Source organism: Rhinopithecus roxellana, chromosome 1, assembly GCF_007565055.1.
Source record: "Rhinopithecus roxellana isolate Shanxi Qingling chromosome 1, ASM756505v1, whole genome shotgun sequence".
Taxonomy (NCBI): domain Eukaryota; kingdom Metazoa; phylum Chordata; class Mammalia; order Primates; family Cercopithecidae; genus Rhinopithecus; species Rhinopithecus roxellana.
The window spans coordinates 105,234,526-105,257,961 of record NC_044549.1 but is presented as its reverse complement, the minus strand read 5'-3'; the positions used below and the strand labels follow the sequence as shown (position 1 = coordinate 105,257,961).

Below are 23,436 nucleotides of genomic sequence, written 5' to 3'. Positions count from 1 at the left end.
CAACCTAGGCACAATAGTGAGACTCAGCCTATAAAATAAGTATAAACAATTGAATATTAAGGCATGATTTGCTTTCTTTGAATTGTTTCCTGCTTAACATCATAGGATTAAATAATGGGTTGTATTTTCCTTTTAATTTTTTCTTCAACAATATTATTATCCTTTCCAAGATCAAAACGTACTCCAGAAAAAATGCTTCAGTTTTCCTGTTTGATAAAACAGCTAGTATTTTTTTCATGTGGAATATTTCAATGAACAAGACAATAGATTAAATGTAGAAAGACTGTTCAAGGCTCAAGGTCCAGGGTGCTGGGAGTATGGCCTAGAAGGGATGGGACGTGCCCCCTTGCTCTGCTAGTCTATGCCCTACAGTGAAGCCAGCAATCAGAGGAAAGCCAGACAGTCCTTTGAAGCATGGCGCTTGGGACAGAGGCCTCAATTGCCTAGATTTAAGGAGGGTTCTGATTGCCAGTGTTACAGGTTTGGGCTTAGAGTGTGCTGACCTGAAGCAACTTGCAAATGGTGAAGAGAGAGGGTACACTCTTAGGTGACTGAGAAGGGCTAGAGATCTACAGGAAGCTAAGAGAAAAGAATATCAGGAAAGAGGATGGACTTAGTAATTTTCCTTTTTGCATACAAACATTTTATAATTTTATACAACAGAACATAAGATTTCAGTAATGTAAAATGAAAATTAAATGTTAACTTGAAAAACTATAAAATTACAAAAGTAATGAAATCGAGACAATCTTGTAGTGTTAAATTTAAACATCGTTTTAAACTCATATTTTCAAAATCTATCTTTTCTAGCTCTGCTAACTAAAATGGCTCAGTACCAATGAGTACATATAATGTCAAGATTTTTTTCTCTACTAACATTTGCCACTAAAGGAAACCAGGACTCCTTGAAGAAATTATTTACTCCAGGCTTCAGCCAGGAAAGATTTATGTATGTATAAAAAACGTTATGTCAGTAAATACACGAAGGTGTCAACATCAGTGAGCTTAGCAATGTAGGAATCTGATTTATTATTACTGTTAGGGTCCACCCAACTGGACTGTTTTCCCCTCCCAAAGGCCAAAAGTAAAACCCCCTACCCCAAACCCACCTGTGACTGTCTGACCAGAGGCCAGCTGTTTCAGGATGTGGTCAAGACGTCTACCTTACATAACAGAGCTGGCAAGAAAAACATCCCCAGGAAGTGGTCAGACACCTGGCACAAAGTACCCCCGCTCCCAACCTTTTCTTTTTCCTTTACCCTGACCCATTTCTACACCCTGTACAACCTTGCTATAACCTGTAAGCGGGGCTGCTTTCTCTGCTTTTGTCAGGAGGTAGCTGGACAGGACTGACAATAAATCAGCTTGCCTGAACTTGAGTCTATTGGCTCATCTTTCTTGGCTGTCCTTCCAATTATGCCTTACAATTGTTATTTTTCTTTTGTGCATTTTAATTGTATAACATATATATATATATACACACACACACACACACACACACACACACACACACACAAGGTCTTGGAAAAAAACTAAGTTGTTTGAAAATGTTTTCTAGGTACTCTCCGAGCTACCTTGATTTTTTCTGGCTTTAGTACTTGAAGTATAATGACCTTGGCGAAGTGATTTAGACGTTTAAAAACTCATTTTACTCATTTTGAGAAAATAATAGTACTAATCTTATAGGTGTCTGGACTCAGATTATATATCCAAATCACTTCGCATAGGGTTTGAATCTCAGAGTAAAAAATAAATGTCCACTATTACTATTATCATTACTATCATTATTATTTTTATAATCTCCCTCTCAAAAAATTTTCAGAATGTATTGCTAATATTTCTGTCTCTGACAAGATAATCTAAATTTTATAAGGGCAGAAATAATAGCTATTTTGTTTTCTATACTCTCAACACTTTAAGAATATATTTGGCCAGGCGCTGTGGCTCACACCTATAATCCCAATACTTTGGGAGGCTGAGGCAAGCAGATCACTGGACGTCGGGAGTTCCAAATCAGCCTGGCTAACATGGTGAAACCCCGTCTCTACTAAAAATACAAAAATTAGCCAGGCATGGTGGCACAGGCCTGTAATCCCAGCTACTCAGGAGGCTGAGGCAGGAGAATCTCTTGAACCCGGGAGGCGGAGGTTGCAGTGAGCCAAGATTGTGTCACTGCACTCCAGCCTGGGTGACGGAGTGAGACTCTGTATAAAACAATATATATACACACACGCACACACATATATGTACATATATATGTATATGTGTGCGTGTGTGTATATATATGTATATATATAATTTGTTTTTTCCATGATAAGCTATTTTAAAACAAAGATTCTGAATTCTGTATGTTTTCTATGGATAATTCTGTTAAAGAATTTTTTCCCAAGTTATTACTCAATACATACTGTCTATTGGAATGCAAATAACACTACGATCGTTGACAAACTTTGCCCTAGTTTCCTATTACTCATTAAACCTTGAAGTTGCACTTAACACAAGTGTATCTGGATAACAGATAAAATTTTAACCTTATTATGCCAATCCTTAAACTAAGGATTAACTCTATATTCAAAAGAGCAAGATAAAGCTTTTGGGTGGAGCCGAAGCACACTGCTTGTTAAAGTACACTATTCAGGCACATCATGTAAGTTTACTTTCTGTGTTTCTAGAGACCAAGAAGCAGGACGTACACCATGGGAAGAAAATCACTGTACCTTCTGATTGGGGGGATCCTCATAGCATATTATATTTATACGCCTCTCTCAGATAACATTGAGGAGCCATGGAGACTGATGTGGATAAACACACATCTGAAAACTATAGAAAATTTGGTAAGTTTGGAATTTTATGAATTCAGATGCGCATACACCATGAATTGACCCAGAGAATTTTTTCAAGATTCTATTCTTTCAATTTTTTGATTTATTCATCTTTTAAAATAAATGCTGTGGCCTCTGACAATGTATTACTTAGAAATGTTGTTTGTTTTCTGTCTTATGTATTGGAATCATGTTAAAAAACTATCAAGAACAGCAAGCAAAGAGTCATTTGAATAAGTTTTACTAAAACGTACTTTGTTTAGGTAGCTTTAATGTCATGATAGTGGCTCTCCTTTGAATTATTATCTTAGGTATGGTTTGTTACCTAAATTTTATACTCAAATTAGAGATCATCTGATTATGCAGCACTGTGTTTGTTATAGATTTTTATGCATTTATCTTTAGAATTCAGAATATAGACTAAGGACATGTAAATAAGTTCTCAAGAAAAGATTCAATAGGCAGGCTGGTTGGCACATGCCTAGGATTAACCACGAGAGGCACAATATGCATAAATGAGAAGGGGAGGGAGACTTGGGTGTCCTGGCAACTGGCTGCTTGCCAGGGCAGCTTGAATGCTGGCAAATTAAAAAGGTGTAGCTCTCTCTGGATCTTTGAGGATATTTTACTATTACTTCTTTGGTTACTTTATTATCTTCGTTAAAAAAAAATCTCTTTTCAAAACTTAAACCAAATGAATGTTGTAACTCCTGGATTAATCTTTTATTTTGCATTTATTCAACAATTCAAGTCTGTCAAATCCTATTAGGCAAACAAGTGGTCTGTCCCCACACAGTTGACATTCTAGTGGTGGAGAAAAAATAAATTAGAATTAAATGAATAAATGATTTTAATTCATGAGAAGTACCTTGAAGGAGGTAAGATGGAAAAAAAGAGTAATTGGGCAGAAGGCAAGAGTGGGATACTGTATGTATGGCAAGAAAAAGCCATTCTGAAGAAGAAACATCTACTTAGGGACCAGAAGAATGAAAAGAAACCAACCATTCTAAGTGCTAAGACAAATGTTTTCCAGCAGAGACAGCAGCAAGTACAAAAACCCCAGCTACAGAATATTGACAAGTCCAAGAAATCATATGAAACATTTGGGTTTAATGGGGAAATTGTTGCAATTAGTTTGGAGAGGTTAGAAGCCACATTATGGCCGGGCGCGGTGGCGCAAGCCTGTAATCCCAGCACTTTGGGAGGCCGAGACGGGCGGATCACGAGGTCAGGAGATCGAGACCATCCTGGCTAACACGGTGAAACCCCGTCTCTACTAAAAAAATACAAAAAACTAGCCGGGCGAGGTGGCGGGCGCCTGTAGTCCCAGCTACTCGGGAGGCTGAGGCAGGAGAATGGCGGGAACCCGGGAGGCGGAGCTTGCAGTGAGCTGAGAACCGGCCACTGCACTCCAGCCTGGGCGACAGAGCAAGACTCTGTCTCAAAAAAAAAAAAAAAAAAAAAAAAAAAAAGAAGCCACATTATACAGTGCTTTGTGGGTACTGGTAGTAAGTTTTGATTTAATTCTGTATGTGATGCAGAACTATTAAAGAGCTTTAAGAAAGGGACACATTTTTTTCCCTCATATTTGCTGTCTGTGCTACAATATGTGAGAGGTCTTTGATTTCTTTTCTTGGAGTATTTATATTAATTTTTTTATTTATTTAAGCAATTATATATATATATTCTTATCTGGTAGCCTTTTAATTCATTCATTCATTCATTTACTTACATTCTGCCCACAATTTATGAAAGTAACATATTTTCAGAGCTCTCAGTAGATATACCTTTTAAAGGTAGTTTTAATGCTTTTTCTTATTCCTGATTTATCTGCTTGTTTGTTTGCTTGCTTTTTTGTGGTCAATTATGCTCCTAGTTTATCCCTTTTTTCCTGATTAGTTTTCCTGGCTTCTCTGAAAAGTCTGGCAATCTTTGAGTGTTCATACCCTTTATTAAATGTTTACATTATGAACATTACATCAAGAATCAAACTACTCGATTGAGAATCCTGGTAAATATCATTTACTAGCTGTGTAGGCATGGATGACATATTTAACCTTCCTGGGCTCACTTTCCTCATATATGACATGGATATGAAAATGTATCTTCCTCCCATATAAGCAAGTTGTTAATATTACTGAGATGACTACAATAGAGTGCTCAGAACACTGACTCATTCTACAGTGAAAGGATGGGCTGCAGGCAGGCAAGCTGCCCTCCCTTTTTCTCCCACTCATTCCTTCCCTTCCAACCCTGACTCTCAGCTCCCATGTACAACCAGCTGCATAGCCACACCTCACTGCACCTCTCTATTTCTAAACTAAACCAGTTCCTCGACCTGCCAGGATTTTTCCTTTTCTTACTTGGTTAGCAAAAGACTTAGAAAAAAGTATTTATTTCAAGTCTCAGATAAAATTGTTTTTCCAGTTGCTACTCCCAGGTAGCTTTTTGTAATCATGTGCTGTTTGCTCCCAAAGTACCTTGTACAGAGCTCTGTCATATGTTTACATTGTTTTGTAACCATTTATTTATCTGTCTTTCACACTTAACTCTGAGATGCTTGAGAAGAATATTTGTCTGGTTCATCTCTGAAACCCTAAAGCTTGGTAGAGAGCCTGACACATTTTAGTGAAATAGGAGCTAAATTAGTAGCAGGGGTCAATATAAAACTTCATTTTTGCCCTCTAAAGGTTGCTGAAAGTCAACTGACAGGTCTGGTTAATAGGAGAAAAAGGCATATACGTTTTTTAGCATACCTAATAGTCTTACAAAACATAAAACCTCAAAGAAATGGCCAGATGGTTGACACTTTTTTTTTTTTTTTTACTATCTTGAGGTTACAGAAAGAATGATGGCTTGGCCAAAAAATGTTATGGTGGCAAGACAGGTTATGGGAAGAAGAGAAGAGGAGACATGGTTAGCGAAAGTGGTCTTGTTAGGTACATGGATCCTCATAGGCAGCAGCCCTCAGAGACAATAGATGGTAAAAATTTCTTTCAGACCTTTAAAGGTGTCAGATTCTCAGTAGATTTTTCCTAGATCTGGACAAATAAAGGCTCTCAGAGAAAGCCTGCATTAACGCAGATTTTCTCTGCAGATGCAAATCATCTCCACAAAAGAAAAGCTCTCCAGCTATTCTTGTATTTCCAGCCCTTCTGAAAAGCCACCTTGCAATATGTCAAGGAGATATATTTTTGGGATGAAATATTTTTATTTCCTTCACAGTATACTCCCTCTTTTTTAAGAACCACCCTAGGCATAACCTTCGAATTTCTGGTTTCTTTTAAAAGGACCAAACAAGATTCATGCATGAAAGTTTAGTTCATTCCATTTGAGTTTCTTAAGTGTTAATGTGTACCTGTGAGTCCATAGATCTCTTTACCATTTGATACTTGAATTTTAAGATGTTTTTGAATTTCATTTTTAGGTTACATTTGTGGAGCTGCTGGGACTTCACCACATTATGGATTCTCTTCAGGTTGTCTGGAGCTTTTATGAAGTCCCACCAACCTCAGATGAAAATGTCACTGTGACTGAGACACAATTCAACAACATTCTTGTTCGAGTATATGTGCCAAAGAGAAAGTCTGAAGTACTAAGAAGGGGGTTGTTTTACATCCATGGTGGAGGCTGGTGCCTGGGAAGTGCTGGTAAGTGAATGCTTTGAAAAATCTCTGTCACTGAGGTAGTTCGCAAACATTTTACTAAGTCTTCAGCAGGTATACATGCCCGTCGGCATGGACATTAACGCCTCTTTTATCTTCTCCTACTTTGTTCTGATGGCAAAGTTTTACTTTTCCTTGAATCTTTATATCACTCTTTTCTGCATATGCATTTCCTCATCAACCTAGGTAGAGGTGAGAAGACACTTTTTTTTCTATTTATTGCAATTACTCTAAGAAAGTTGTGTTATTTCTATCATTCTCCACTTGATATTACAGAACCATTTAATGTTTTCATCCATTTACTCAAATTTACTGTATGCCTGGTAATATTTTGAGATCTTTGAATGTATTTTTGAATAGACAAAATTTCCTCACACCTGTAATCCCAGAACTTTGGGAGGCCAAGGCAGGTGGATCACATGAGATCAGGAGTTTGAGACCAGTCTGACCAACATGGTGAAACCCCGTGTCTACTAAAAAAAAATACAAAAATTAGCCGGGCATGATGGCAGGCGCGTGTTATCTCAGCTACTTGGGAGGCTGAGGCAGGATAATCTCTTGAACCCAGGAGGTGGAGGTCGCAGTGAGCCAAGATCGCACCATTGCACTCCAGCCTGGGCAACAGAGCAAGACTCTGCCTCAAAAAATTATAATAATAATAATAATAATAATAATAATAATAATTCCTGTCTTCCTGTTTTCTTGGAGCTTACATTCTAATGGAGACAGTCTTTAATCAATTGATAAATAACTAAAGAATACAGTGTGTTTTAAAGTGATAAATGTAGGAAATAATAGGTCAGAATGTTAGAAGAAAAACCCTAGACAAATTGGCACCGTCCCAGACCAGAATAGGTTCAGAGAGTCTCCAGCGCTGCCTCATGGTCGAAGAAGAGTTACTAATAGAAAAAGGAAAGTGACATTTAGAAAACAGAAGTGAGGTACAGAAATAGGCGGATTGGTTACAGCTCAGCGTTTGCCTTATTTGAAACTGGTTTGACAAGTTGGTTACCTTTGGCTGAAACTCAGTGATTGGGACAAGAGTAGGTTACACATCCAATTAAGTTACACATCACTATGTATCGAGAAACCTTTAAACTAAGGAAAGAGGCAGCTTTAGGCTAAACTTAGTTTATTTGGCAAGAGTAATCAAGATTGGGTGTGAAGGTTGTATATTTCTTGATGTATAGAACTACAGCAGAAAGAGAAAAACATTTAGAAGTGGAAGCACTGGGATAAAAGTCCCAATTGTGTGAGAAAATCACCCTAACCCACTTGAGCTCTAGGGCTCTTGATATTTATCTGTTTACCTCCAATGAATACAGTATAGATTAACTGGAGGAGTGAAGATTGGACTGGGCCTACTAAGTTAAGAACTCTGAACTCTAGAGAGGAAGAATAAATTAGTCCTGAAAAGAAAATGGTACAGGCTTGAAATTAAGCAGATTTGTCCATTGATGTGGGAAGTTAGAGGAGAAAAAGACAGAAAAAAAAAGAGAGAGAGATCTGAGTGAATGCCTCATTTCTGACAGACTGACTGGGAAGGTGAGGACAGATCTCTGGGGAATGTAAACAAAATTGTTGAGTGAAGGAATAAGCAGAGAGCAAAGCACTGAGGTGGTCAAAAAAGTCAAAAATGAAAAGAAAGCCAAAGAAGGTGAGAACCTCAAGAAAGACGAAATAATAAAAGTACTGGATTGTGTAGAAATGTCAAGTAAGTAGGATGGAAGTATGTCTCTTGGATGTTGAACTTTTTATGTTAATATTGTTGAGGAGAGACTTGACGACATGATGGATATTCACAGAGAAACACATCACAGCAAGCAAAAAGAGAGAGAGAAGAAAATAAAATGGTAAGAATAATTGCTGGCCTTGTACTGATGGAACGTATCTCAAAATAATAAGAGCTATTTATGACAAACCCTCAGCCAATATCATACTGAATGGGCAAAAACTGGAAGCATTCCCTTTAAAACTGGCACAACACAGGGATGTCCTCTCTCACCACTCCTATTCAACATAGTGTTGGAAGCTCTGGCTAGGGCAATCAGGCAAGAGAAAGAAATAAAGGGTATTCCGTTAGGAAAAGAAGTCAAATTGTCCCTGTTTGCAGATGACATGATTGTATATTTAGAAAACTCCATTGTCTCAGCCAAAAATCTCCTTAAGCTGATAAGCAACTTCAGCAAAGACTCAGGATACAAAATCAATGTGCAAAAATCACAGGCATTCTTATACACCAGTAACACAAACAGAGAGCCAAATCATGAATGAACTTCCATTCACAATAGCTTCAAAGAGAATAAAATACATAGGAATCCAACTTACAAGGGATGTAAAGGACCTCTTCAAGCAGAGCTACAAACCACTGCTCAGTGAAATAAAAGAGGACACAAACAAATGGAAGAACATACCATGCTCATGGATAGGAAGAATCAATATTGTGAAAACAGCCATACTGCCCAAGGTAATTTATAGATTCAATGCCATCCCTATTAAGCTACCAATGACTTTCTTCAAAGAATTGGAAAAAACTGCTTTAAAGTTCATATGGAACCAAAAAAGACCCCGCATTGCCAAGAGAATCCTAAGCCAAAAGAACAAAGCTGAAGGCATCACGCTACCCAACTTCAAACGATACTACAAGGCTGCAGTAACCAAAACAGCATGGTACTGGTGCCAAAACAGAGATGTAGACCAATGGAACAGAACAGCACTCTCAGAAATAATGCCACACATCTACAGCCATCTGATTTTTGACAAACCTGACAAAAACAAGAAATGGGGAAAGGATTCCCTATCTAATAAACGGTGCTGGGAAAATTGGCTAGCCATAAGTAAGAAGCTGAAACTGGATCCTTTCCTTACTTGTTATATGAAAATTAATTCAAGATGGATTAGAGACTTAAATGTTAGGCCTAAAACCATAAAAAACTCTAGAAGAAAGCCTAGGCAATACCATTCAGGACATAGGCATGGGCAAGGACTTCATGTCTAAAACACCAAAAGTAATTGCAACAAAAGCCAAAATTGACAAATGGGATCTGATTAAAGAGCTTCTGCACAGTAAAAGAAACTACCATCAGAGTGAACAGGCAACCTACAGAATGGGAGAAAATTTTTGCAATCTACTCATCTGACAAAGGGCTAATATCCAGAATCTACAAAGAACTCAATCAAATTTACAAGAAAAAAACAAACAACCCTATCAAGAAGTGGGCAAAGGATATGAACAGACATTTCTCAAAAGAAGACATTCATACAGCCAACAGACACATGAAAAAAATGTTCATCATCACTCACCATCAGAGAAATGAAAATCAAATCCACAATGAGATAACATCTCACACCAGTTAGAATGGCAATCATTAAAAAATCAGGAAACAACAGGTGCTGGAGAGGATGTGGAGAAATAGGAACACTTTTACACTGTTGGTGGGATTGTAAACTAGTTCAACCATTGTGGAAAACAGTGTGGTGATTCCTCAAGGATCTAGAAGTAGAAATACCATTTGATCCAGTCATCCCATTACTGGAGATATACCCTAAGGATTATAAGTCATGCTGCTATAAAGACACATGCACACATATGTTTATTGAGGCACTATTCACAATAGCAAAGACTTGGAATCAACCCAAATGTCCATCAGTGACAGACTGGATTAAGAAAATGTGGCACATATATACCATGGAGTACTATGCAGCCATAAAAAAGGATGAGTTCATGTCCTTTGTAAGGACATGGATGAAGCTGGAAACCATCATTCTCAGCAAACTATTGCAAGAACAGAAAACCAGATACTGCATGTTCTCACTCATAGGTGGGAATTGAACAATGAGATCACTTGGACGCAGGAAGGGGAACATCACACACTGGGTCCTATTGTGGGGACGCGGGGGAGGGATATCATTAGGAGATATACCTAATGTAAATGATGAGTTAATGGGTGCAGCACACCAACATGGCACATGTATACATATGTAACAAACCTGCACATTGTGTACATGTACCCTAGAACTTAAAGTATAAAAAAAAAAAAGAAGAAGAAGAAGAATTGCTGGCCTTAAAAGGACTTAGTTGTGAAATAAGCAAGAAAATTATAGATTGAAACGAGAGCTAAGTAAGAGCATTTTCTTTTATTTTTGTGCAGGAGAAATATAAACAAGTTGGTAGACTGAAATAAATGAAGGCAGTAAGTAGAAATATGTTAGCCAAGTAATGGGCTGGAAGTGTTGACTGATAGATACACATCCCAGAGGAAATGAAAGGGAAGAAGATTTAGAGCACTAGTAAAATAATTGGATATAGATAGGAAGGTTGGAAACGGAAAAAAAGAGTATTACGTCTTCCTCTTAGATCAGAGAAAAAGAGGCAAAGACAGGCCTCAGCTAGGTATATTCTTACAGTAGTAGCACAGATGCGAGCAGTAAGTTCCGGTGTTTGTTTAAGGGGACCTAGTTCTATTCCACTTATATTCAGGTGCCTTTTCTATTGTCCCGTGCAGACTTAGGTGATCCTTCTATGTTGCTACAATTTTGTCTGCATCTCCTTGGCTCACATATCTGACAACATGTTGGTCAAGTTAGCGACTTGTCTTTTTATCTTTGTATACCCATCATCTAAAACAGAGCCAAATCATTACCTCCTTCCAGTAACAGAGCTGGGTTAATCTAGAGAATGAATCTGACATAGAAGGATCAATGGCAAAATGTGCAGGACAAAAGATAAAAGGGAGGGAGAGCATTAGGAGGTTTGCTGGGAAACTTGAATTCCACTGAGTCATGGATGGATGGCTTCTTATAAATACAGTGTTAATTTGTCTCTCCTGTTTTAAGGTAAAATAGAACTTCCAGAACGTGAAAGAAGTGCAGCAAGATTTTTTTGTGAAGGAAACAGCCTTGGTCTTCATTTGTCTATTTTACTAATATGTTGCTTTTATCCTTTTATTTCAGCTGTAAATGATTATGACTTGCTGTCAAGATGGACAGCAGACCGACTTGATGCTGTCGTCGTATCAACCAAGTAAGAGCTGTGCTGTTTGGTTTTCTGGCCAGATGCCTGACATGCCAAGATTCTCTCAGCTTTCTTTTTTTGTTTGTTTGTTGTGCGTGTGTGTGTGTGTGTGTGTGTGTCAGAGTCTCACTCTGTCACCTAGGCTGGAGTGCAGTGGTAGGATCTCAGCTCGCTGCAACCTCTGCCTCCTGGGTTCAAGTGATTCTCAAACCTCAGCCTCCCGAGTAGCTGGGATTACAGGCGCGAATCACCACACCCAGCTAATTTTTGTATTTTCAGTAGAGATGGGGGTTTCACCATGTTGGTTAGGCAGGTCTCGAGCTCCTGACCTCAAGTTATCTGCCCTCCTCAGCCCCGTAAAGTGCTGGGATTACAGGCGTGAGCCACCACGCTCAGCCGATTCTCTCAGCTTTCTCAGCCGATGCATGATTATGCCAAAAATAAATGTTTCTCAGATGACACTAAGTAGGCAATTGCAAGAGAGTGCTAGGCCTGACCTGATTAGCGCTGAGAAAAAAAAAAAAAAAAAAAAATCTGTATATGTGTGTACACGTGTTATTTAGGCAAAAAGAAACACCAAAAAGTAAAAAAAAAAAAAAAAAAAAAAAAAAAAAAAAAAAAAAAAAATTGTTTTCACATAAATTCAAACTGTATCATTTATGGACGTAATTACTTGGACGATATTTCCTTTCAACCCTTAATTCACAGTCTTTAAAAATGAGTGCCCTGGAGTCACAAGATCATCTATAAAAGTGCATTATAAATAATTTCCATCTCAGATGGTCATTGTGAAGAGTAAGTGATAACTTTCTTGAAACAGACTTAGCCCAGTGTATAGCACTTGGTAAGCCTAAACTGTAGGCTATATAATTTTAAATATTTAAAATATAGTCTACAGTTTAGGCTCACCAAGTGCTATACACTGCACTAAGTATAATAAAAATTTATTATCAAATTAAACAAAATAGATGAGTTCATATAAAATTGTGTTAAATAATCCACTTATGGAAAGAGCACTTAGGGACAGTAAAATTAGGGGTGGATTGCTGGGTAGACCCATGCCAGAGCAATATATATTTAAATTGAAATTTCAGAAAGTAAATGAACAGTTAAAAAATAACATACTTACCCCATTTGTCAAGTTAAATCATTATTATAACGTTGGGACATAATCTTGATCAATATTTGGTTGTATGTGATCACTCATAAATGTAGTGGCTAGAATAATATTTTGTAAAATGCAATTAGAAAATCCAGGCTTATGGTGTTTTGTATTCCAACTTTATTCTTAAAGAGAATCTTCTTAAACATGGCAAGTCAGATTACAGGAAAAGACCTACACCTGTGTTTGATTCATTGAAATGACTCGTAAATCGCATGCACTTGAAAGATAAAATATACTTTAAAATACATATGAAATATATGCCTTACCTTCAAATATTCTCATTTTATTGATGTTAAAGATGAAGAACTCCAATATTAAAAGATAGATAATTTTGGTTGTATTTAAATTAAAATGACCAATAAGCACATGAAAAGATGCTCAATATCATTAGTCATTAGAGAAACGCAAATCAAAACCACAATGAAACACCACTTCACACTCACTAGGATGGGTATAATATATATATTTAAAAAGATAATAACAAGTGTTAGTGGGGACATGGAAAAATCAGAATCCTCTATGCTACTGGTGCGAGTAAACACTTTGACAGCTCCATAAAACGTCAAACAGAGTTACCATATTGACCCAGTATTTCCATTTCTAGGTGTATACACAAGAGAAATGAAAACATGCCCATATAAAAACTTGTATGTTTGTAGAAGCATTATTCATAAATCTTCAAAGTGGAAGCAACCCAATGTTCATTAACTGATAAATGGATGGATAAAATGTGGTATATCTATACAATTGAATATTTAAAATTCAATCAAATATTTAAATAAAATGCGGCATATCTATACAGATATTCAGATGTGTAAATATATCACATTTTATTCATCCATTTATCAGTTAATTATTCGTTTGTTAATAAAAAGACTGCTACAGTATGGACAAATCTTGAAAATATTATGCTAGATGAAACAAACCAGTCATAAATGGCAAGTTTTGTGATTCCATTTATAGAAAATGTCCAAAATAGGGCAAATGAATAGAGACAGAATGTAGATTAGTGGTTGCCTATGGTTGGGTTTGGAGGATGGGGAGAAATGAGAAGTGACTACTAATGGGTATAGGATTTCCTTTTGGCGTGAGGAAAATCTTCCAAAATTGATTGTGGCAATGATTGCACAACTCTGAATATATTGAAAATCACTGAATTGCATACTTATAATGTGTTAATTTTGTGGGTTATGAATGTCTCAGTAAAATGGTCATATTAAAAATTCAAGTTGGGTGCAGTGGCTCATGCCTGTAATCCCAACACTTTGGGAGGCCGAGGCAGGTGGATCGCGACATCAGGAGTTCGAGCCCAGCCTGGCCAACATGGTGAAACTCCATCTCTACTAAAAATACAAAAATTAGCCAGGTGTGGTGGTGGGCACCTGTAATCCCAGCTACTTGGGAGGTTGAGGCAGGAGAATTGCTTGAACCCGGGAGCTGGAGGTTGCGGTGAGCTGAGATCATGCCACTGGACTCCAGCCTGGGTGACAGAGCTAGACTCTTTCATTAACAGAAGTCTTAAAGTTTGTGTGTGTGTATATATGTGGGTATAGACATATGTGTACTTTAAACAGTTTTAAATACATATATACTTTTTCAAATCCAAAATATAAAAACACCTACCAATTAATAGAAGTATAGGGGAAAGACTCAGAAAGACAATTTACAGAAAAGGATATCCAAATCATCAAACAGTATATGAAAATGTACTGTATACATCAGGAAAATACAAATTAAGACTATTGCGATACCTTTATATACTCAAAATTATAGATAAAATGAGAAAGACATAAAATACCAAGTGTTGATGAGGTTTTGAATCAACAGCACTTCCATAAGCTCTGGTTTGAGAATGACTTGGTAAACTACTTAGCAAAACTCTTTGACATTATTAAGTAAAGCTTATGCATACCTCTGTTACTATCAGTAGCACAGGTATATATCAACAAGAATACATCCATATGGTCACAAAAAAACATGTACTAGAATATTCATAGCAGCACTGTTTATGCCCAAGACGTCTAAATCCCCATAACATTTTTTTAATCTGGAAAAATATTTATTTGATATTTATTGTTTGTTTAATTATTTGCAAGAATATTTAATATGTGATCTACCCTCTTAATGAATTTTTAAATTTGCATTATTTTTGACTCTACAGCAGATCTGTAGAACTTATTCAACTTGTTTGACTGAAACTTTATGCCAGCTGATCAGTAACTCCCCATTTCCTCCTCCCCACAGCCCTTGCAACCATCTTTTCACTCTGATTCTATGAATTTGACTATTTTAGACACCTTATATAAGTGGAAACATACAGTATTGGTTATTCCATGACTGGCTTATTTCACTTAGCCCATCAATATGTTAATGGCTAAATGATTTGTAGTATATTCAAACAATAGAGTACTATACAGGAAGATAGAAGCAATGTGAATGAGGCTCAGAAACATAATGTTGAACAATTGACACCAGATACATAGTATATGCTACATGATTTCATTTATTTAAAGGCAAAAACTAGGCAAAATTAATTTATGCTGTTATATCAAATTAGTGGATACTTCAGGAATTAAAGAGAGTAAACAAAAGGTTTCTGGGATGCTGGCAATGTTACATTTCATGATCTGAGTGCTGATTATGTGGCTGTGTTTAGTTTGAAAATTAAAGAAATTATATACTTATGTGCACTTCCAGCATGTATTAGGTTGGTGCAAAAGTTATTGCAGTTTTGCCATTATTTTGCACCAATAATATATTACGTTCTAATAAAAACAAAAAAAATGTGTGAACTATGTTTTCTCTCTACAGCTACAGATTAGCACCTAAGTATCATTTCCCAATTCAATTTGAAGATGTATATAATGCCTTAAGGTGGTTCTTACATAAAACAGTTCTTGCAAAATATGGTGTGAACCCTGAGAGAATCGGTATTTCGGGAGATAGTGCAGGAGGGAATTTAGCTGCAGCAGTGACTCAACAGGTATGATGCTGATGATTTCTATGCTTTTTAAAAATAGTCTACTTATATTTAATGCATGTATTAAAATATAAATGCAAATAGGAGATATTAATTTTTTGAAACTATTAAAGAGAATATTGAGAAGAAATGACTAAAACATTATAAGGTCAATCTCTGCTTCTGTCATATATTTTTTTCTTTCTTAAGGGAATGTTAATTCTTTGGATAAATCATTAATTTGAAATTATAGCCTGCATGTGGTAGCTCAGAAGGGCAATCCCAGCACGCTCTGAGAGACCAAGGCAAAAGGATCACTTGAGACCAGGAGTTTGATAGCAGCCTGGGAAATACAGTGAGACCCTGTCTCTACAAAAATAAATGAATAAGTAAATGAATAAATAAATAAATAAATAAATAAATAAATAAATAAATAAATAAATAAAATAAGAAGAAGAAAAGAAAAACTAGCCTGGCATAATAGTGTGAGTTTGTAGTCCTAGCTACCTGGGAGGCTGAGGAGGCTGAGGCAGAAGGATCTCTTAAGCACAGGAGTTCAAGGTTGCAGTAAGCTATAATCATGCCTCTGTACTCCAGCCTGGGTGACAGAGTAAGGTCCTGTCTCTTAAAAGCATAAAAAATAAAATAATATGTGTCAGTAAAATATTATACTAAGTAGATGAATGAGATCATGTAATTGTGAGACTAATGACCCTATTACCCTATTAGAGGTTCAGACGTATTCATAGAATCTTCGATAGCATATTCCTCTATTACCATAACAATAATCCTATTTTTAGAAAATTATCAACACATTCAAAGATTCCCATGCTACTTACAAAGAAGAAACATGAAGAATTCAAAAGATTTTTGTATGTAGATATAAAATCAGATATTTTTATCTGTCATTTAATGATGATATAATAATAATAATAATAAATGGCATTTTTGCCTCAGATTATATGTAGAATAGGTTTTGTTTTTATGATGAAGAAGAAACACTGCTATTGATTGTTTAAACATCTAAACTCTTTTCTCATGTAGTAGTCAGAGTACTCCCATGGAGCAGCAGTCAGGAGAAGGAGCTACCTAAGATCTTCTCTCTAAGAATGTATGTAGAAGGTTAGATTTTATTAGTTGACTTTAGTTACAAATGAGGGTTCTAAAGCAATTTTAAAACATTGCTGTTATTGGTTTTGTTAATTATATTTATTTATGATTTTTCACACTAAAAGCATTTTGACTGCTAGAATCTGTTGAACAATATTCTCAAAAGTAAAGATTTATAGGCCGGGCGCGGTGGCTCAAGCCTGTAATCCCAGCACTTTGGGAGGCCGAGGCGGGCGGATCACAAGGTCAGGAGGTCGAGACCATCCTGGCTAACACAGTGAAACCCCGTCTCCACTTAAAAAAAAAAAAACACAAAAAATTAGCCGGGCGAGATGGCGGCGCCTGTAGTCCCAGCTACTCGGGAGGCTGAGGCAGGAGAATGGCGTGGACCCGGGAGGCGGAGCTTGCAGTGAGCTGAGATCCGGCCACTGCACTCCAGCCTGGGTGACAGAGCGAGACTCCGTCTCAAAAAAAAAAAAAAAAAAAAAAAAAAAAAAAAAAAAAAAAAAAAGATTTATAGTTGCACTTTGTTTCAATCATAATACAGAACAAGTATTTGAAACTTCAAAGGTAGGTTTCTAATCATTACGATGAATTTCATAATGTAGCAGCAAAAGCATTAGACTGGACATCAGGAAACTTGGAGATGCAGTAATTTATAGAATTGATACTGACTTAATCTCTCTAAATAAATATTCGTTTTCTCTCCTGTAAGAAAAATGAACTCTTTCAACTTTAAAGAGTTATTTGAGGGTCATATGAATAAATTTATATAAAAATGCTTGGCAACTTGTACCAATCTTTACAAATAGTCTCCAAAATGGTCTATTTTGATAATTATAGTTAAAATGTAGATAAATACCACAATTTACAAAATATTTGAGGTTACATCTAATAATATCTATAATTTTATGTAGAAGTTCTATACATCTTTTATAGTATATTATACACTTTGAAAACATAAAATTATTTTTTAACCTATATGTTTTCACAATTTAAAACATATTTTGTAATATTTCATTCTTATAAGTCTCCTTTTTTCCTACTTGGTATTGGTATATCTCTTTTTACAGACTGATTATTACAAATATTAGCACAATGGACTTGATATAAAAGATGATGTTAATAGACCATTTCACGCAGAAGTCTTGCCCAAATCTCCTAAAGTAACATGTTGCTTTAGCATCAAAGCCATGTCAGAAACCTCTATTAAGTGATCCTTCTTCTTCATAGCAAAGCTTATTTATATACTGGTATATTTTAATTTTTTAATTTTTTTTTTTTTTTGGGGACAGTGTCTCACTCTGTCTCCCAGTCTGGAGTGCAGTGGCGTTTTCTCAGCTCACTGCAACCTCCACCTCACGAGTTCAAGCAATTCTTGTGTCTCAGCCTCCTGAGTAGCTTGAATGACAGGTGTACACTACCACACCTGGCTAATTTTTGTATTTTTAGTCGAGACAGGTTTTTGCCATGTTAGCCAGCTGGTCTCGAACTCCTGACCTCAAGCAATTCACCCACTTCAGCCTTCCAAAGTGCTGGGATTACAGGATTGAGCCACCATTCCAGGCCTATTTTAATATACTCTTGCATGAACAGAAGAAAATATTTATGCAGTTCTTCTGGTTATCATTCCTAGCAGAAAGCATAGGAGATTAACTTTCTAATGATCAGTTAGATCTTTTTGTATTATCCATAAAGCATATATGACAGATGATTTTCCTTAAGTTGAAAATATTGATGAACATCTAGCTCTAGAAACCCATTTCGAATGTTAGAAAGTTTGTTGTGATGGTATGTTTCATTTATTACTTAAGTCTTTTTGAGATCATGAACAGATAGATAGATAGATAAAGACAAGATAGACAGATAGATAATCTTATTAGGGATACTTTATTGTTTTAAATGAAAATGATTTGTGCAAATCATCTTGTTTCTCAGCTCCTTGATGACCCAGATGTCAAGATCAAACTCAAGATCCAGTCTTTAATTTATCCTGCCCTTCAGCCTCTTGATGTAGATTTACCATCATATCAAGAAAATTCAAATGCTCCAGTTCTATCCAAATCACTCATGGTCAGATTCTGGAGTGAATATTTTACCACTGATAGATCACTTGAAAAAGCCATGCTTTCCAGACAACATGTACCTGTGGAATCAAGTCATCTCTTCAAATTTGTTAATTGGAGTTCCCTGCTCCCTGAGAGATTTATAAAAGGACATGTTTATAACAATCCAAATTATGGCAGTTCTGAGCTGGCTAAAAAATATCCAGGGTTCCTAGATGTGAGGGCAGCCCCTTTGTTGGCTGATGACAAAAAATTACATAGTTTACCCCTGACTTATGTCATCACCTGTCAATATGATCCCTTAAGAGATGATGGAATCATGTATGTCACCCGTCTTCGCAACGCTGGAGTTCAGGTTACTCATAACCATGTTGAGGATGGATTCCATGGAGCATTTTCATTTCTGGAATTTAAAATTAGTCACAGACTTATAAATCAGTATATTGAGTGGCTAAAGGAAAATCTATAGTAAAACATGTAGCTGTAACATAATTTTAAAATAAAGTAAATCTCAAAACCTCAGAAAATTTGCATTAGAAATTGGCCTTTCTTAGAATGGACTAATTTAGTTCCACATGTAGCATAATTCTTAAATAGTCACTTTTCTGTTTTTTTTTTTTCTTACTGTGGGATTTCATTTCAATTTTCTACATTGTCTATCTGCTTTTTCTGAGATTTTCCTTCTGACACTGTTAATCTTATTTTTAAAAATATTACATTCTTATATACTTTATTTTTGTGTGTTGGCTACTATTTACAATGCAGGAGAATAAATGTGAGCAAATATTGCCTGTTTGAATAATGTCAAGATTTTAATCAATGTTCATTTACAACCTGAAACATTCCTAATCACAGATATGAATTAAATGCCAATTCTTTTCAAAAGCAGTTGTCTCAGTGAAATGTCAATTTATTACCACAGTAAATTTCTCTATGTAACACTTTTAGAATTTAGGTACCAAGTGTTAAACTAATCAATGCTTAAAAAAAAAAAAAAAAAAAATCACTGTGGTACTTTGGGGAATTAGCTGCTTTTTATTTGAGGAAAGGTAAAGAAACTGAAGTTTAGTAAAGATGGAAGAAATATCTGGGATGAAAACTGACCTAACAGCCAAAGACTACAGATGTGGAAGTGTGGAAGTCACTGACCAATGATAGAAAAATCAGAGAAAATTTTAATCTCTGAAAATCCCATCCCAATATTGCAGGGAGAAAAATAAATAAAATGGAATATACTTAATGCTGGGCAGAATTACTTGTATTGACTATGAACTATGTAGTGTTTTCTAATTATAAAGAAGCCCAACTACAGGCAGTCTTCAGATGGTGCAGAAGCTCCACACCATTATCAGGGACTAAAGCTTTTTCTATCTTTGTACTCATTGATATGGTTTGACTGTGTCTCCACCCAAATCTCATCTTGAATTGTAATTCCCACAATTCCCACGTGTCATGGGAGGAACCCAGTGGGAGGTAATTGAATCATGGAGGAGACTCTTTCTCATGCTGTTCTCATGATAGAGAATAAGTCTCACAAGAGCTGATGGTTTTAAAAATGAGAGTTTCCCTGCACAAGCTCTCTCTCTCTTTGCCTGCTGCTATCCATGTAAGACATAACTTGCTCCTCCTTGCCTTCTACCATGTTTGTGAGGCCTCTCCAACCATGTGGAACTGTAAGTTCATTAAACTCCTTTTGCTTCCCAGTCTTGGGTATGTCTTTACCAGCAGTGTGAAAACAGACTAATATACTCACCATCCTCAGTGTCTGTTTGTGTGCATACTTATAATTATTGCATTTTTGAGTACTATCTAAATATTCTATCTAGGCAGAGAAGGGATATGGCAGAAGAGCTGTATTTGAGGTAATTTTATTTTATCAGAAAAGCAGTAGTAATCTCAGGATATCCAACTAAGAGACTTCTTATATTTCATTTTCTAGGACAGTGTCACAAGGAATTTTGCAAAATAGAATTTTAGTAGTTGGGCAAATTGTAGTTTCTTATTTTAAGAAATAGGGCAATATCCTAGCCAGAGCAATCAGACAAGAAGAAGAAATAAAAGGCATCCAAATCAGTAAAGAGGAACTCAAACTGTCACAGTTTGCCAGTGATATGATATATACCTAGAAAACCCTAAAGACTCATCAGATCATAGATCTGATAAATGAATTCAGTAACATTTCAGGATACAAAATAAAATTACACAAATCAGTAGCTCTGCTATACACCAGCTCAGTGACCAAGCTGAAAATCAAATCAAGAACTCAACCCCTTTTACAACAGTTGCAAAAAACAAAATAAAATTAAATACTCAGGAATATACCTAACCAAGTAGGTGAAAGATCTCTACAAGGAAAACTACAAAACACTACTGAAAGAAATCATAGATGACCCAAACAAATGGAAATACATCCCATTCTCATGGATACATAGAATCAGTATTGTGAAAATGACCATACTACCAAAATCAATCTATAAAATCAATGCAATTCCAATCAAAATACCATCATTTTTCATATAACTAGAAAAAATATATAAAATTCATGTAGAACCAGAAAAGAGCCCACATAGCCGAAGCAAGACTAAGCAAAACAAAAACAAAAGCAAAAACAAAAACAAATCTGGAGGCATCACATAACCTGACTTCAAACTATACTACAAGGCTATAGTTACCAAAACAGCATGATACTGGTATAAAAACAGGCATGTAGACCAATGAAACAGCATAGAGAACCAAGAAATAAACCCAAATACTTAACAGCTAACAAAGCAAACGAAAACATAAAGTGAGGAAAGGACAGCCTATTCAACAAATAATGCTGGGATAATTGGCAAGTCACATGGAGAAGAATGAAACTGGATCCTTATCTCTCATCTTATGCAAAAATCAACTCAAGATGAATCAAAGACTTAAATCTAAGACCTGAAACCATAAAAATTCTAGAAGATAACATTGGAAAAAACCTCTTCTACTTATTGTCTTAGGCAAAGTGTTCATGATGAAGAACCCAAAAGTGAATACAACAAAAACAAAAATAAATAGGTTGGACTTAATTAAGCTAACATACTTCTGCACAGCAAATGAAATAATCAGCAAAGTTAACAGACAACCCACAGAGTGGGAGAAAATCTTTGCAATCTATGCATCCAACAAAGGACTAATATCCAGAATCCGCAAGGAACTCAAACAAATCAGCAAGAAAAGAACAATCCCATCAAAAAATGGGCTAAGGCCATGAATAGACAGTTCTCAAAAGAAGATATACAAATGGCCAAGAAACATGAAAAAATTCTCAGCATTACCAATTATTAGAGAAATGCAAATCAAACCACAGTACAATACCACCTTACTCCTGCAAGAAGGCCATAATTAAAAAATAAAAAAAAATAGATGTTGGCATGGATGTGGACAAAAGTGTAAAAGAAAACACTTTTACACTGCTGGTGGGAATGTAAAGTAATACAACCACTATGGAAAACACTATGGAATTTTCTTAAAGAACTAAAAGCTGAACTACCATTTGATCCAGTAATCCCGCTACTGGGTATCTTCTCAAAGGGAAAATAAGTCATTATATGAAGAAAAGACCTTTGCACATGCATGTTTATAGCAGCACAATTTGCAATTGCAAAAGTATGGAACCAGCCTAAATGCCCATTAACCAACAAGTGGACAGATAACATATATATGTACACACATACACACACACATACACAAACACACACACACACACACACACACACACACCATGGAATACTACCTAGCCATAAAAAGAAATGAAATAATGGAATTTGGAGAAACCTGGATGGGTTTGGAGACCATCACTTTAAGTGAAATAATTCAGCAGTGGGAAACCAAATATTATATGTTCTCACTTATAAGTCGGAGCTCAGCTATGAGGACACAAAGGCATAAGAATGATATAATGAACACTGGGGACTTGGGGAGAAGGTTGAGAGGGTGGTGAGGGATAAAACCCTACACACTGGGACAGTGTATACTGCTCGGGTGATGAGTGCAACAAAATCTCAGAAATTACCACTAAAGAACTTATCCATGTAACCAAACACCACCTGCTGCCCCAAAACAATTAAAATAATGAAAAATGAAAAAAAAAAAAAAAGTCCAGGGGATAAAAGTTGGAAAAAAAATAAAAGCACTTAATCTATAAAACAGGCAAAAAATAAATAAAGAAAAGAAAAGAAGAGGAAAGAAAGGAAAGAAAGCAATAATATAGGCAACTAGTAGAATGTGTCACACATATCTACAGCAGGAATTTGTTAAAAACCAATTGTGGAATAATGATTTTCTGAGTAAATAAGGAGAGTTGTAGGTTAATATTAAAAGTAATGAATAGAAACATAAGTTGCATTATGGTCCCAAATTGAACGTTTCTGTACCATGTACAAATAAAAAATGTGTTGGCTGCTTTGAAATAATCTCTAGAACTCATCCATGCCTGGCGTGTTATTGTTTTATCTGATCCTTCTTCAAGGGTAGAAAGCAATGACACTAACATGGATACTAACAAGCAAACACCTTCTTAGTCAGAAAGTTGGGTTTTTAACTGTTATCTGTGATATCTGTACATTAAGCAAGTATTTTCTTTGACACTTTGCAGGTCAGAGTGTCAGC

General features: G+C 36.0%; 1 protein-coding gene across 1 annotated transcript; it reads left to right on the top strand.

Moving 5' to 3' along the window:
• Window positions 1-2,586: 2,586 nt before the first annotated feature.
• AADAC (arylacetamide deacetylase) lies at window positions 2,587-19,592 on the top strand. Its single transcript, XM_010372103.1, has 5 exons — window positions 2,587-2,834; window positions 6,250-6,472; window positions 11,441-11,510; window positions 15,478-15,649; window positions 18,674-19,592. Exons 1-5 carry the CDS (start codon window positions 2,697-2,699, stop codon window positions 19,268-19,270), a joined length of 1,200 nt encoding a protein of 399 aa, XP_010370405.1. The 5' UTR covers window positions 2,587-2,696; the 3' UTR covers window positions 19,271-19,592.
• Window positions 19,593-23,436: the final 3,844 nt, after the last annotated feature.